The sequence below is a fragment of the Myxocyprinus asiaticus genome, chromosome 28 (genome assembly GCF_019703515.2).
Source record: "Myxocyprinus asiaticus isolate MX2 ecotype Aquarium Trade chromosome 28, UBuf_Myxa_2, whole genome shotgun sequence".
NCBI classification, from domain to species: Eukaryota; Metazoa; Chordata; class Actinopteri; order Cypriniformes; family Catostomidae; genus Myxocyprinus; species Myxocyprinus asiaticus.
In genome coordinates, this window is record NC_059371.1 from 9,828,897 (window position 1) to 9,842,024 (window position 13,128).

The 13,128-nt window shown below is 35.7% G+C and overlaps 1 protein-coding gene across 1 annotated transcript; it reads left to right on the forward strand.

Moving 5' to 3' along the window:
* Positions 1-959: 959 nt before the first annotated feature.
* Positions 960-11,807, forward strand: sac3d1 (SAC3 domain containing 1). The gene is made up of 4 exons (XM_051660580.1): positions 960-991; positions 5,156-5,528; positions 6,829-7,105; positions 10,434-11,807. Exons 1-4 carry the CDS (start codon positions 966-968, stop codon positions 10,895-10,897), a joined length of 1,140 nt encoding a protein of 379 aa, XP_051516540.1. The 5' UTR covers positions 960-965; the 3' UTR covers positions 10,898-11,807.
* Positions 11,808-13,128: the final 1,321 nt, after the last annotated feature.

Sequence of the window (13,128 nt, forward strand, 5' to 3'; positions counted from 1 at the left end):
GATGTAGAGACATGAGCGCAGATCTCCATCTACTGTTTGCTTGTGTAAAACAACATTTGTGATAACCTCAAACATGAAAGACGAAACCTGCAATAGATAAATACGCAAATAAATAAATCAGCATATTAATGCAAAAATAATTATATAAATAATTAGATGTGCGAGGAGATGTACAAATAAATAAATGCACCGATCAATGCAAAAATAATTCATTGTAAAACAGATAAAAGGTTAGGGAAATGCAAAAATGTCAAAGGAAATGCAAAATTGAAAGTTGATTTTTAATTCTCTATTTCTTTAATCATTCATTTCTTTATGTATGCTGTTCCGTATTTATTTTTTCTTCGCGCAACATGCTAATGAGAGAATGTCAACAGCTGTTCAAGCATCACAGTCAAACTATCGATACCATCCTCTCATTAGCATGTTACAAGTAAAAATAAATACGGAACTACACACAAAATAAATGAATGATTAAAGAAATATAGAGTTAAAAATCATCTTTCAATTTTACGTTTCCTTTGACATATTTGCATTTCCCTAATCGTTTGATGTTGTATTATTTTGCATTCATGTTTTTATTTATGGAGTGCGAGGCTTTTACTGTTTTAAGAAAACAGGCGACCAAAAGACCCTGTTAGAAAGTCTTAATCTTAATCCAACCCTCTCTCGACCTCCTTTGGGACCGATGGGATTTTGGTGTGTATACCAAATAAGCTGAAAACGCTGCGCCGGTGGAAGCCGGGGTCCTGGTGTATCTGAAGGGGGTGGGGGCAAAGACATATAAAATATGGGTGGGGGAGGAGAAGGTAGAGAGGAAGGGCATATCGTCTCTGATCCATGCAAACAGAAAATGGCGGTAAATGCACTTACAAGTTTGCGAACCACCGTTAATGAGAAGAAGAAGAAGAAGAAGAAACAGGCGACCAATGGGAAATGTCTTCGCGGCAAGTGACGTCATATCAATGACCGGAACTGCCATGAATAGCGCGTGAGTCTTCCAGTTACTTGTTTTTATTTTGATTATTGCGAGTTTATTTACTACGCAATTTTTAAACACTTAAGAGTTTAATCGGAAATCACTTGGAATGTTCCCAAGATACAGTAAATAAATAATAGTCCTCGTTTTTACATGATTTGGCTAATGTTATGACAGCTAGTAGTGCTAAGCTAATCTAAAATCGCTTTTTAATGAAAGGAACCGGCAGAATATCTCTTTCTTTTATATCATAAAGTGAAACTTAGCGGTCAATTGTAGCAGATAAGGAGTCGCTAAAATGGGCCAGCAAATAAATAGTCTTTTTCATCAAATAATTAGGTTGTTTTGCTATTTTTCTTTTATTTATTTTTACAGAGACCATCAAGACATAATTAATGACCCCTTACATTTAGATGTTCAATAGTTGCTTATGAATATATAAAGCTTATACATTTAAATGTGCAGTTAGCATGCCAGGGAAATATATGTTTCCCATCCAGCCTCTCTGTAAGATGATTTGCCCTGCTAACTTCAGACCAATGAAATCAGTTGAAACAGGTCAAGTAAATAGTTTGCACTGATTGGATATTGAAACTCCAACCTTATCTGGCCCATTCGACCTGATGGCCTACTTTAGCTGACAACACCCTAATAATAAAGAATGGTGTGTGTTTAAACAATTTAGAGGTAGCAGATAAAATGATATATACACTCAAAAGAATCAGAATCGGTGATGTTTTCATTTCATTATTATTATTATTATTATTATTATTATTATTATTATTATTATTTCGATGCCTTTCTCTACTCTTGCGCGCTCTCCATTTCATCGGCTTTTGCTGTATTGCCGGTCACTCGCTTGTCAGGACAGTGCGCACACCTGATGATAAAGGTTTGACATTCATCGTAGCTTTTGCAACAGGGTCGTGCGATCTTCTACTCGCAGAGCAAACAGATGGAACAGTGCATACGAGACGCTTTATACATTTCTGAAGCAACAACTGTGCTATTTAAACCGCTTTACTATCACCTGTGCAGGTGAGGAGAGGAGAAGCTGACAGCTGCACTCTCATAGAAGCAGATATCTCTCTCATCCTGGACCAGCAACTTCCAGATGTGGTTAAAAATTTAAACGACTAGCATGGCATAGATTAATTTTAAATAATAATTAAATACTATTAAATTATTTACAATGCTTAAAAATAATAATAATATAATCATTTGAAGTAATAGTATTCAGTGTGTTTTGATGGAGAACCAATATTTTTTTTTGTGCTTTTAAGAGATTTTTTATAAGGTTCTAAAGAAAGAAACTGAAAAACTGTGAACTCTTTTAAACTATAGAACCATTTATTTAATCTTGTGGATGTTCCATGTTTTGTTCACAGCTCATACTGAATGTAAAAGGTCAGTTTATGTAATATGACTCGTTCTGATTTTCTAAAACAGATGTTAAATAAAAAGCTGAAAGGGAAAAAATAGAGTAAAAAATAAATTCTGTAGAAACTGAAAAAAGAAATTGAAGGACAAGATGAATCGTTTTATAATCGAATCGTTACCCTTTGAATTGTAATCGAATCGCGAGGCCAGTGAAGATTCACACCTCTACCGATATGACTATGCAAAGGTACTCAAAAGGCTGCTTTCGTAATATTTTTATCAAAGAATATTTGACATTATTATTATAATACATTGTCAACAAATTCTAGAAATGTACACTGAGAAAATAAAGAATAAATAAAAACAAAATAAATAGCTAAATAAACATCAGTACTGTTTAGTATCAGTCAAATGCTGACCATTAAATAAATAATAAAATAAATAGCTAAATAAACATCAGTACTGTTTAGTATCAGTCAAATGCTGACCATTTTCTCTCTTAACAACTTACTATCAACCGACAGCCTGAATGTCAATACAGTTCAATACAACCTACTGTACATTCTATATATACTATATATATACTTTTTTTTATTGTATAATGTATATTCTATATTGTGTGTATTGTATACTATACATTGTATGTTGTTCTTTGTATATTGTGTTGTGTGTAATTATGTGTATATTAGATTTTAAACTGTGTTGTAAATCTGATGTTTATTGTAAATTGTCTCATCACTGTCATGACTGTTATGTTGCTCGGAACTGCACCCAAGAATTTCACACTCTATTGCACTTGTGTATATGGGTGTGTGACAATAAAAGTGATTTGATTTGATTTAAATAAAGAATAAATAAAAATACAATAAATAGCTAAATAAACATCAGTGCTGTTTAGTATCAGTCAAATGCTGACCATTAAAATAAAGAATAAATAAAAATAAAATAAATAGCTAAATAAACATCAGTACTGTTTAGTATGTCAAATGCTGACCATTAAAATAAATAATAAATAAAAATACAATAAATAGCTAAATAAACATCAGTGCTGTTTAGTATCAGTCAAATGCTGACCATTAAAATAAATAATAAATACAAATAAAATAAATAGCTAAATAAACATCAGTACTATTTAGTATCAGTCAAATCTGACCATTAAAATAAAGAATAAATAAAAATAAAATAAATAGCTAAATAAACATCAGTACTGTTTAGTATCAGTCAAATGCTGACCATTTAAATAAAGAATAAATAAAAATAAAATAAATAGCTAAATAAACATCAGTACCGTTTAGTATCAGTCAAATGCTGACCATTAAAATAAAGAATAAATACAAATAAAATAAATAGCTAAATAAACATCAGTACTGTTTAGTAACAGTCAAATGCTGACCATTAAAATAAAGAATAAATAAAAATAAAACAAATAGCTAAATAAACATCAATACTGTTTAGTATCAGTCAAATGCTGGCTATTTTAATACTGCCGAGACAAGAATTAAACAGCGGCAGCGATGTTGCACCGTATTCTGCTATACAAGTTCAGGGGAAACTTTCAACGGTGGAAAACCAGACTTTTAAATATTACATTTAATAAATGACACGACTGGAATTGTTCGGTTGAAGGGGGTACCAAACTGTGAATCCTGAACAAAACAGTTTAGTGAATACATGTTTACACATTAGCTTCCACTCAGCTGACAAGCAGTGAAAGCAGCTACGTGGTTAGCTATAAGCTCGTTGTCACGGAGAGTAAAAGACGGACGTTGTTTATTTACTTTCCAGCATTGTGTCTCATCAACTAGGTAATAACATAGCGTGAAATCAACACTCAACAGACACAATCCACCACCACACCGTTGTCTGCTGAGCTGCAAAAAGATGCTCTGATGTTTACCTTTCAATCTGCTACATTACTGACTGCACTGACAAATTATAGCTGGCTAACAGCAAACATACATGAATGACATGGTTGTCAGGGACAAGGTTAATGTTATATTAGTTATATTGAAAAGGGAAAATGATGAGATCATTGTTTAACTTTCCAGTATGTATTTCACAAACTAGTTAGCAACGTACTGCAAAGACACCGCTTAACTCCGCCCTGTCTGCAGAGCCACCGTCAGCTCAGCTCTGTAAACAATGGAGTCGGAGCACGCTCTGCTGGACAAACTACGTAATGACCAATTCTAAAGCATTGTTTTCTGCAATATATGTTCTAAAAAAAGTTTTAAGATATATCAGTCGGGCACTAGTCTTAAGATGGTTATTTTATATATTTGTCTTTTAGTGTGTCAGTAGGAAATATCAATTTTAGATTTCAACATTCCCTATGCAAATACAATTGAATAGAAGAACAATGAGCCTACAACAAGTGATATGGCCTCCACAGAGCCTGGATCTCAACATCACTGAATCACTCTGGGAGTACAGAAGAGACAGAAGCAACTGAGACAGCCTAAATAGATAGAAAACCTGTGACAAGTTTTGCAAGAAGCTTGGGACATCCTCTCTGCTAACGACCAAGAAAAACTATTGATATAGCTTTATGATTACTGGACTTTGTATGATGCTAATTGATAATTGAAAACTATTTATGGCATTATTTTTGAAGACATCCTCACTATGCAAAGTTTTTCACAAGTGCCTAAAACCTTTGCACAGTACTGCATGTATTACAATGGAGTGTCAGTTCTGCTGTATCTGCTTCAGCAACTTCATAACGTCCTGACCAAGTGTGTCATCACACAACAAAAGACATTTATTTGCTTGTTTCCCATCTTTTCTAATGTTTAGGTGGCCTCATTCTAGGAGGGGCAGAGGACACAGGCATAAGGAGCAGGGTCGACTGAACAGGGACAGGGCAGCTGAGCAGAAAGCCGAAGACTCAGTGCCCCATGGCATCTGTATGACAATGTGCCCTGCCTACGAGTTACGCCAGCGAGAGGCACAGAATAGACTGCACCGATTTGAGATGGTGGCCGACACAGAGCGTGATCGCATACCGCGTGCTGATGTCTCGCGTGCTGTCAAAGAATACTCGCGGCCTGCTGCAGGAAAAGACTCCACGCGATCCAGTGACCTTCGGCCACCATCCGTGCTTTTAAAAACTGTGTGTTATCTAGTCGATGCTGTTGCAGCTTCCTCTATATTTCAGCCATGGACTGAGGTATGGAAATATGGTCATGCTTCTTACGAAGTCTGAATGCATAACTATACATCAGGAAATTTTTGTCTGATTCAGTGACTTACCTTAAAGTAATTTGTGCATGTTATTCCAAATAAAAAAAAAAAATTGTCATCCTAATCTTTTATCAAAATGTAATCACTTGCTCCACTTCTGAAATGATTTTTCTTTTTGGCTGATATCACAAATCCCTTTTGGGTCATTCCACGTCAACTCAACCAGAGGTCCCCGGCTTGAAATTTTGTTTTTGATATTTTTTCTTTTACTAGTGAAAGATAAACATAAATGATTATGAAAGCCAAATTATTAAATGCTATTAAATCAATTTTGACTGAGTACTCCATTATTTTGTAGAGGGGGGTCAAAATGACAATTTTCACCTATGATTTTGTAGCAAAACTATAGGTAAAAAAAAATTATCTTAGAAAGGTGGTAGCATCATTATTTTTACACAGCGATAGGAAGGTATATTACTAAAATCAGTTGACTTCAGCATCACTTGTTGCATTATATGCCAATGGTGTGAGGAAAAATGCACTTTTTGTGTCATTTTTCCTAAGATGGAGTGTCTATAACTCCAGAAGTATTAAATATATCTTAATATACTTTTAGATTCTGGTTCAGAACAAACTTTTAGTTTGGTTTCTTAAAGCCCTATGTGTTGAAATCCCAGAGATATGGAGCTCTTAATGTGGCTCCATCGGTAAATTGTAAAATTTTACCCATTTTCGATGGTGGCTCAAATGTGAATCACATGGTATGAAGCTGGTTTTTCTTGTCCAATAAAACAATGGTCTGAAGTACAAATAATGTTGAAACTAGAAATGTAGGTCAATATCTCAATTTTTGAGAGTCCAGAAATCTTTCTTCAGAAAAAGTATTAACGAAATAAAACATTTCAGCCACGGAAGTTTCTGAAATTTGGTTGATTTGACATGAAATTACCCTCTTTTCAACCCATCTCCTCCATCCTCCTGGCTCCATTCTGGTATGCAATACTCACTTTTCATGATCCAGTCAATTCCCAATGGTTAAAATCAACTCCCGTCCTGCATTTTTATTATTTTTTTTAATATTGAGTTTCACTCAGAAATACATCATATTAAAGTAGTATGATGGGTAAAAACGAGCATAGTTACATGTTGAATTTAGCAAACTTTCGTAAAAGTAATAAATCCTAGCTATGCATATCTCAAAAACGTTGCCTAAACAAGCAACCGTTGAGTTTTAGCCCTTGGTGCAGTGTACAAACCTTTCCTGTTTATGTCTTTATGTCCCACAGGTCTACAGCTTTGTGTTTGACCGTCTGCGTAGCGTTCGACAGGACATGATTATCCAGCGTGTGTCTGGGCCGGAATGTGTAGCCGTGCTGGAGAAAAGTGTGCGTTTCCTCCTCTATGCCTCCTACAGGCTCTGTGGACAGCCACTTCAGCACTACGACCCACGTATCAATGACACTCACTTGCAGGAAAGCTTGAGCTGGCTGCTGGAGTGCTACAAAGAGGGAAAGCACCAGCATCAAGAGGAGTTCCAGGCCCTGAATCTGCTGTATAACCTGGGTGAGTGGATGCTCAACACACTGTCATAACCATACGTTATTATAGCGACTCTTTGCCTGCACCGCCAAATCGTACCCCTTGGTCCGTATTTTAAATGTCACTCTGGTGCCCTGGAATTCTGCAACAGCTGTCAGTGCTGCAGAGTATTTAGTATCAGTTTACTGACCATTGTTACTAGGGTTGTTAACAGGGCTGAGGAACTCTATTTGAATTTTTCACTTAGATATTACCAAAATTTTCATTATATTCACATTTTATAGACATTATTTCAGTTTGGGGGGAAAAAGTTATTATACATTAGTGCTCAACCAGATTTTGAAATCGACATTTTCTCCTAAGTTCACGAGGGCACAAGGAATATTACAATTAGGGCTGTCAATCGATTAAAATTAATTACAATTAATTACATGATATGCCATTTAATTAATCGCAATTAATTGCATATATAAAATTTGCTGAGAAAGGCCCCGGAATAAAGAGAATTCAACATGCATAATAATTCAAATAATTATATACAGTGTGTGTATGTATGTGTGTGTGTATATATATATATATATATATATATATATATACTGGCAAGAAAAAGTATGTGAACCCTTTAGAATTACCTGCATTTATGTATAAATTTGTCTTAAAATCTGGTTTGATCTTCATCTAAGTTACAATAATGAACAAGCACAATTTTTTTTTTAACTAACAATGCACAAATTATTGTACTGAATACATCATTCAAACATTCACAGTGTTGGCTGGAAAAAGTATGTGAACCCCTAGCTAATGACTCAACAAAAGCTAATTAGAATCAGGAGTTGGCAAACCTGGCATCCAATTAATGAAACGAGATTGGAGATGTGGGTTAGAGCTACTTATAAAAAGCACTCAAACTAAGAATATGGCTGAGCTGAAACAGTTCTGTAAGGAAGAATGGTCCAAAATTCCTTCTGAACATTATGTAGATCTAATCTGCAGCTACCGGAAATGCTTGGTTGATGTTATTGGTTCCAAAGGAGGATCGACCAGTAATTAAATCCAAGGATTCACTTTTTCCACAGCACTGTGAGTGTTTAATGGGATGTGTATAATAAAGACATGAAAGATTATAATTGTTTGTGTGTTGTTAGCTTAAGCACCATTGTGTTTTTCTAAACTTGTGACTTTGAAGATGAGAACACATTATGACAAATTAATGCAGAAAACCAGCTAATTCCAAAGGTTTCATATACTTTTTCTTGCCACTATATATATATATATATATATATATATATATATATATATATATATATATATATATATATATATATATATATAATTAGTGTATATACTGTATATATATATATAAACATACGCCTGTATGTATGCATCAGATGGACACTTTTGGAGCTTGTTTTCAGCATCTTAAATGACAGAACTATGAAAATTGCCTCTCAATGCACCTGCATTCTATTGCGCTTTGTCCAGCTGTCAACGCACCCTGGCTCTCATTCTGTAGCTGCGCTGCTTGTGAGATTTGTTTATGCGTGCTGACTGCCCTCTGCTGACGCAGCTTGCAAAAACACAAAATTACAAGAACTTAAAGTCAGTATTGCTCCAATGGTAGAAAAATAAAATTTTTAATTTTCGTTATTTTTTTTTTTTATATAATTAATCACACGAAATTAACACATTAAATCGGCAGCCCTATTTTAAACCAAACAGTACAGTTTTATTTTGATTATTGCAAAGAACATACCTGGCTGTTAACAAAAGTGCATTCCATTTTAAACTAAAGTTCTTAAAATTTTAAAATCAAAAGATTTAGACTAGTGGTTCCCAACACGGCATATTTTTTTATATTTTCCTTATCTGACACACCCAATTCAAGTCTTGGAGTCCCACTAATGAGCTGATGAGTTGAATCAAGTGTGTTTGATTTCGGAGATAATCAAAAATGTGTAATGTTGGGGGAGGTCCCCCCCCTCCATGAACAGGGTTGGGAACCACTGATTTAGACAGTTCATATTCTCAAATATTAAATAAAATTAAAAAACCCTTCAATAGACAGTTCTACATTAACTTAGTGTTGTTAAAATTGGACTCATTCATGTTTTCCTCATTTAAAAAGTAAAAAAAAAAAAAAAAACAGTTTTGTTCTGCATGGAGAGGGGGCTGCCATGTTGAGATCACATGGCCAGATGAATACTACTGGCTTTATCTCAGTAACCATCTTGTTATTGGACACTTTCACTTATGGATTAAACTAATCATGGCTGACTGTGAATAGAGAATTTCTGCAGTGGCATTGGTAGCTGAAAACGACAGTGTTTGAATGACGTTGCATCCACACCGCTAGGTGTCAGTTTAAGTCCGAGACGACATATTCAAAAAATTACTAAGTGCAACTTTAATGTATTATACTGTACCTGTGCCACAATACAACATAACGTGCACGGGCATCTCGAAGTGCTATTCCAAATTGAAGTCCTTTCCTGACGCAGTGTTTTACTGTAAAACCCATTGCGAGATGCTGATAAGAGAGCAAGATGCAAGACCTCCATTTGAGTCAGTGACTGACATGCATTTAAAATTCAAATGCACAGTGTTTGCATTTGAATGTGCATTTTTATCTTAAATTTGAATTTCAAATTAAATTTGACAGTCTTAGTAGTTGCAGTGCTTGCAAAGCTTTGCTAAACCTTTAACTTTTAGGATAAAGAACTATATCAGTGGTTTTAGGGCCACTAGGGATTTCGCAGACAATTTCTCAGAGAAATTTTGGATTTTTAAATAAAAATTAAAAAATAAATTCTTTGTTTATACATCTAATACTGTAATAGTAATAGTGGGTGGGTGAAAGATACACTGTCAACCTTATAAAAAAGCTAATATTTTCCAGATAGTATTTTAATAATTTTTTCATATTTTTTTCATATTGAATTTAATTTTGCCAACAACATGTTGTCTTTATAATTTCATAAGTATTTTATTGTTTTTCTCCCACAGTACAAAAGGAATCATATTTGGGGGTCCTTGGCATCAAAAAGTTTGAAAACCCCTGAACTACTGTATATTACTTGGAGGAAGAATTGTTTATTCTGATTATTGTTGACAATAACATTGGTGCTTTTTATCATATTGATGCTGCTGCTGTTTTATAAAAGCAAAAACCCAGTCGAGTCAGTGCGTTACAGTGATTTTAAAGGGGCTTTAAACACTGCTTGGTGTTGTCTTAGAAGACCTTTTGCATGTGGTAAAATCACTGTAATGCACAAACTTTAGTGGCTTATTGCTTAAGCTTAGGTATAACTTTCTACAGTCTAAAGTATCAGATCTGTTTTTTTCTTGCTGCTAGGTTCATTTCATGCAACGCAACATGCACTTGAGCTGCCAGAGCGAATACGTAGCTCTCCGGCTGTTCAGCTGGCTTTGGCAGTGAGCAGGGCATATACGGAGCGCAACTCAGTTCGGCTCCTCCGTCTATCTCAGAAACTGGACTTCATGCAGGTCTGTGCCCTTCACAGACACCTACTTACCAGCAGGAGAGACCTGCTCCTGGTCTTCAGCCATGGATACAGCAGCCGAAACTGCCGCTACCCTCTTCAGAGACTGGCACGCCTACTTTTTCTTAAAGATACACTGGCTGCTGAACTTTGCCAGGTGCATGGTGTTAACGTCAGTGGGGAGTGGGTGAACTTCTCTAAGAGCTCTTTTACTGAAGCTCCGTCTGGGGATCCGCAGTGCAGGCAGATGCATGAGCCAGTGGATGACGAGCACTGGAACTGTTCAGCTGGCAGCGGCATTCATGACTGTGCCTGAAACCTTCAGTTTTAAAAGGGATTGTTTAGCATAAATACAGTAATTTAAACAGCTTGTGTTCTTTATTTGCAGCATTTGTATTAATTTACTAATTAATATTTCAGAGCCATTTCACAGTTTTGTAGTGGTCAAGAGACTTGTGAAGTTACAATAAAGTTTTTGTGTTTTTATGTATATATCCTTTTTTTGTGTATTGCAAAAGGACATATGTAATGTCTTTGAACATACTGTACATTAATTTGATGTGAACATTTAAAAATGACCCCAGTGTAAGCAAAAGACCACCTAAAACAATTAACCCTATAAAGCTGTGTGAATCATATTTGATACATGATTTTATAAAGCCTATACATCACCAACATCAATTCTTTGCTGAAAACCCTATTGTATGCAATGCACTAGATGTCTACTGCCCACTCGTGAAAGTTTCTGTGCTCTTCTGGAGGTAAAAGTAATATAATTTCTTAAAAGCCTGCCTTCATACTTTGATGTCTTCTTGTTGTGAAAACTTTGCTGATTTTAATAAAATATAAGTAACAATAATGTTTACATTGTTAATGATATTACAAAATGAGTTTTTGCTGAATTGAAGCAACTTGTGCTTGGTTAAAATTGTATACATTTACTGAAAAATTACGTTAAAATGTGTGTATCAAATATGATACATGCTTTTGAAGTATGTCTCTCAATTATCATTAAATTGCATTCATGCCAACCACAATAAAAAACAAAGAGCTTTGAAAGTGCTGACAGTTTTTATATCTTATACTGTATATTTAAAGTGGGAACTGATATATATATATATATACACAGGTGCATCTCAATAAATTAGAATGTCGTGGAAAAGTTCATTTATTTCAGTAATTCAACTCAAATTGTGAAACTCGTGTATTAAATAAATTCAATGCACACAGACTGAAGTAGTTTAAGTCTTTGGTTCTTTTAATTGTGATGATTTTGGCTCACATTTAACAAAAACCCACCAATTCACTCTCTCAACAAATTAGAATACATCATAAGACCAATAAAAAAAAAAAAACATTTTTAGTGAATTGTTGGCCTTCTGGAAAGTATGTTCATTTACTGTATATGTACTCAATACTTGGTAGGGGCTCCTTATGCTTTAATTACTGCCTCAATTCAGCGTGGCATGGAGGTGATCAGTTTGTGGCACTGCTGAGGTGGTATGGAAGCCCAGGTTTCTTTGACAGTGGCCTTCAGCTCATCTGCATTTTTTGGTCTCTTGTTTCTCATTTTCCTCTTGACAATACCCCATAGATTCTCTATGGGGTTCAGGTCTGGTGAGTTTGCTGGCCAGTCAAGCACACCAACACCATGGTCATTTAACCAACTTTTGGTGCTTTTGGCAGTGTGGGCAGGTGCCAAATCCTGCTGGAAAATGAAATCAGCGTCTTTAAAAAGCTGGTCAGCAGAAGGAAGCATGAAGTGCTCCAACATTTCTTGGTAAACGGGTGCAGTGACTTTGGTTTTCAAAAAACACAATGGACCAACACCAGCAGATGACATTGCACCCCAAATCATCACAGACTGTGGAAACTTAACACTGGACTTCAAGCAACTTGGGCTATGAGCTTCTCCACCCTTCCTCCAGACTCTAGGACCTTGGTTTCCAAATGAAATACAAAACTTGCTCTCATCTGAAAAGAGGACTTTGGACCACTGGGCAACAGTCCAGTTCTTCTTCTCCTTAGCCCAGGTAAGACGCCTCTGACGTTGTCTGTGGTTCAGGAGTGGCTTAACAAGAGGAATACGACAACTGTAGCCAAATTCCTTGACATGTCTGTGTGTGGTGGCTCTTGATGCCTTGACCCCAGCCTCAGTCCATTCCTTGTGAAGTTCACCCAAATTCTTGAATCGATTTTGCTTGACAATCCTCATAAGGCTGCGGTTCTCTCGGTTGGTTGTGCATCTTTTTCTTCCACACTTTTTCCTTCCACTCAACTTTCTGTTAACATGCTTGGATACAGCACTCTGTGAACAGCCAGCTTCTTTGGCAATGAATGTTTGTGGCTTACCCTCCTTGTGAAGGGTGTCAATGATTGTCTTCTGGACAACTGTCAAATCAGCAGTCTTCCCCATGATTGTGTAACCTAGTGAACCAAACTGAGAGACCATTTTGAAGGCTCAGGAAACCTTTGCAGGTGTTTTGAGTTGATTAGCTGATTGGCATGTCACCATATTCTAATTTGTTGAGATAGTGAATTGGTGGG

Bases quoted from the DNA above. Each gene is read 5' to 3' on its own strand.
- sac3d1 (XM_051660580.1), top strand. From the start codon at position 966: ATGACCGGAACTGCCATGAATAGCGC. The intron at 992-5,155 runs GTGAGTCTTCCA...TCTAATGTTTAG, and splicing joins GGAACTGCCATGAATAGCGC to GTGGCCTCATTCTAGGAGGG. The intron at 7,106-10,433 runs GTGAGTGGATGC...TCTTGCTGCTAG, and splicing joins GAATCTGCTGTATAACCTGG to GTTCATTTCATGCAACGCAA.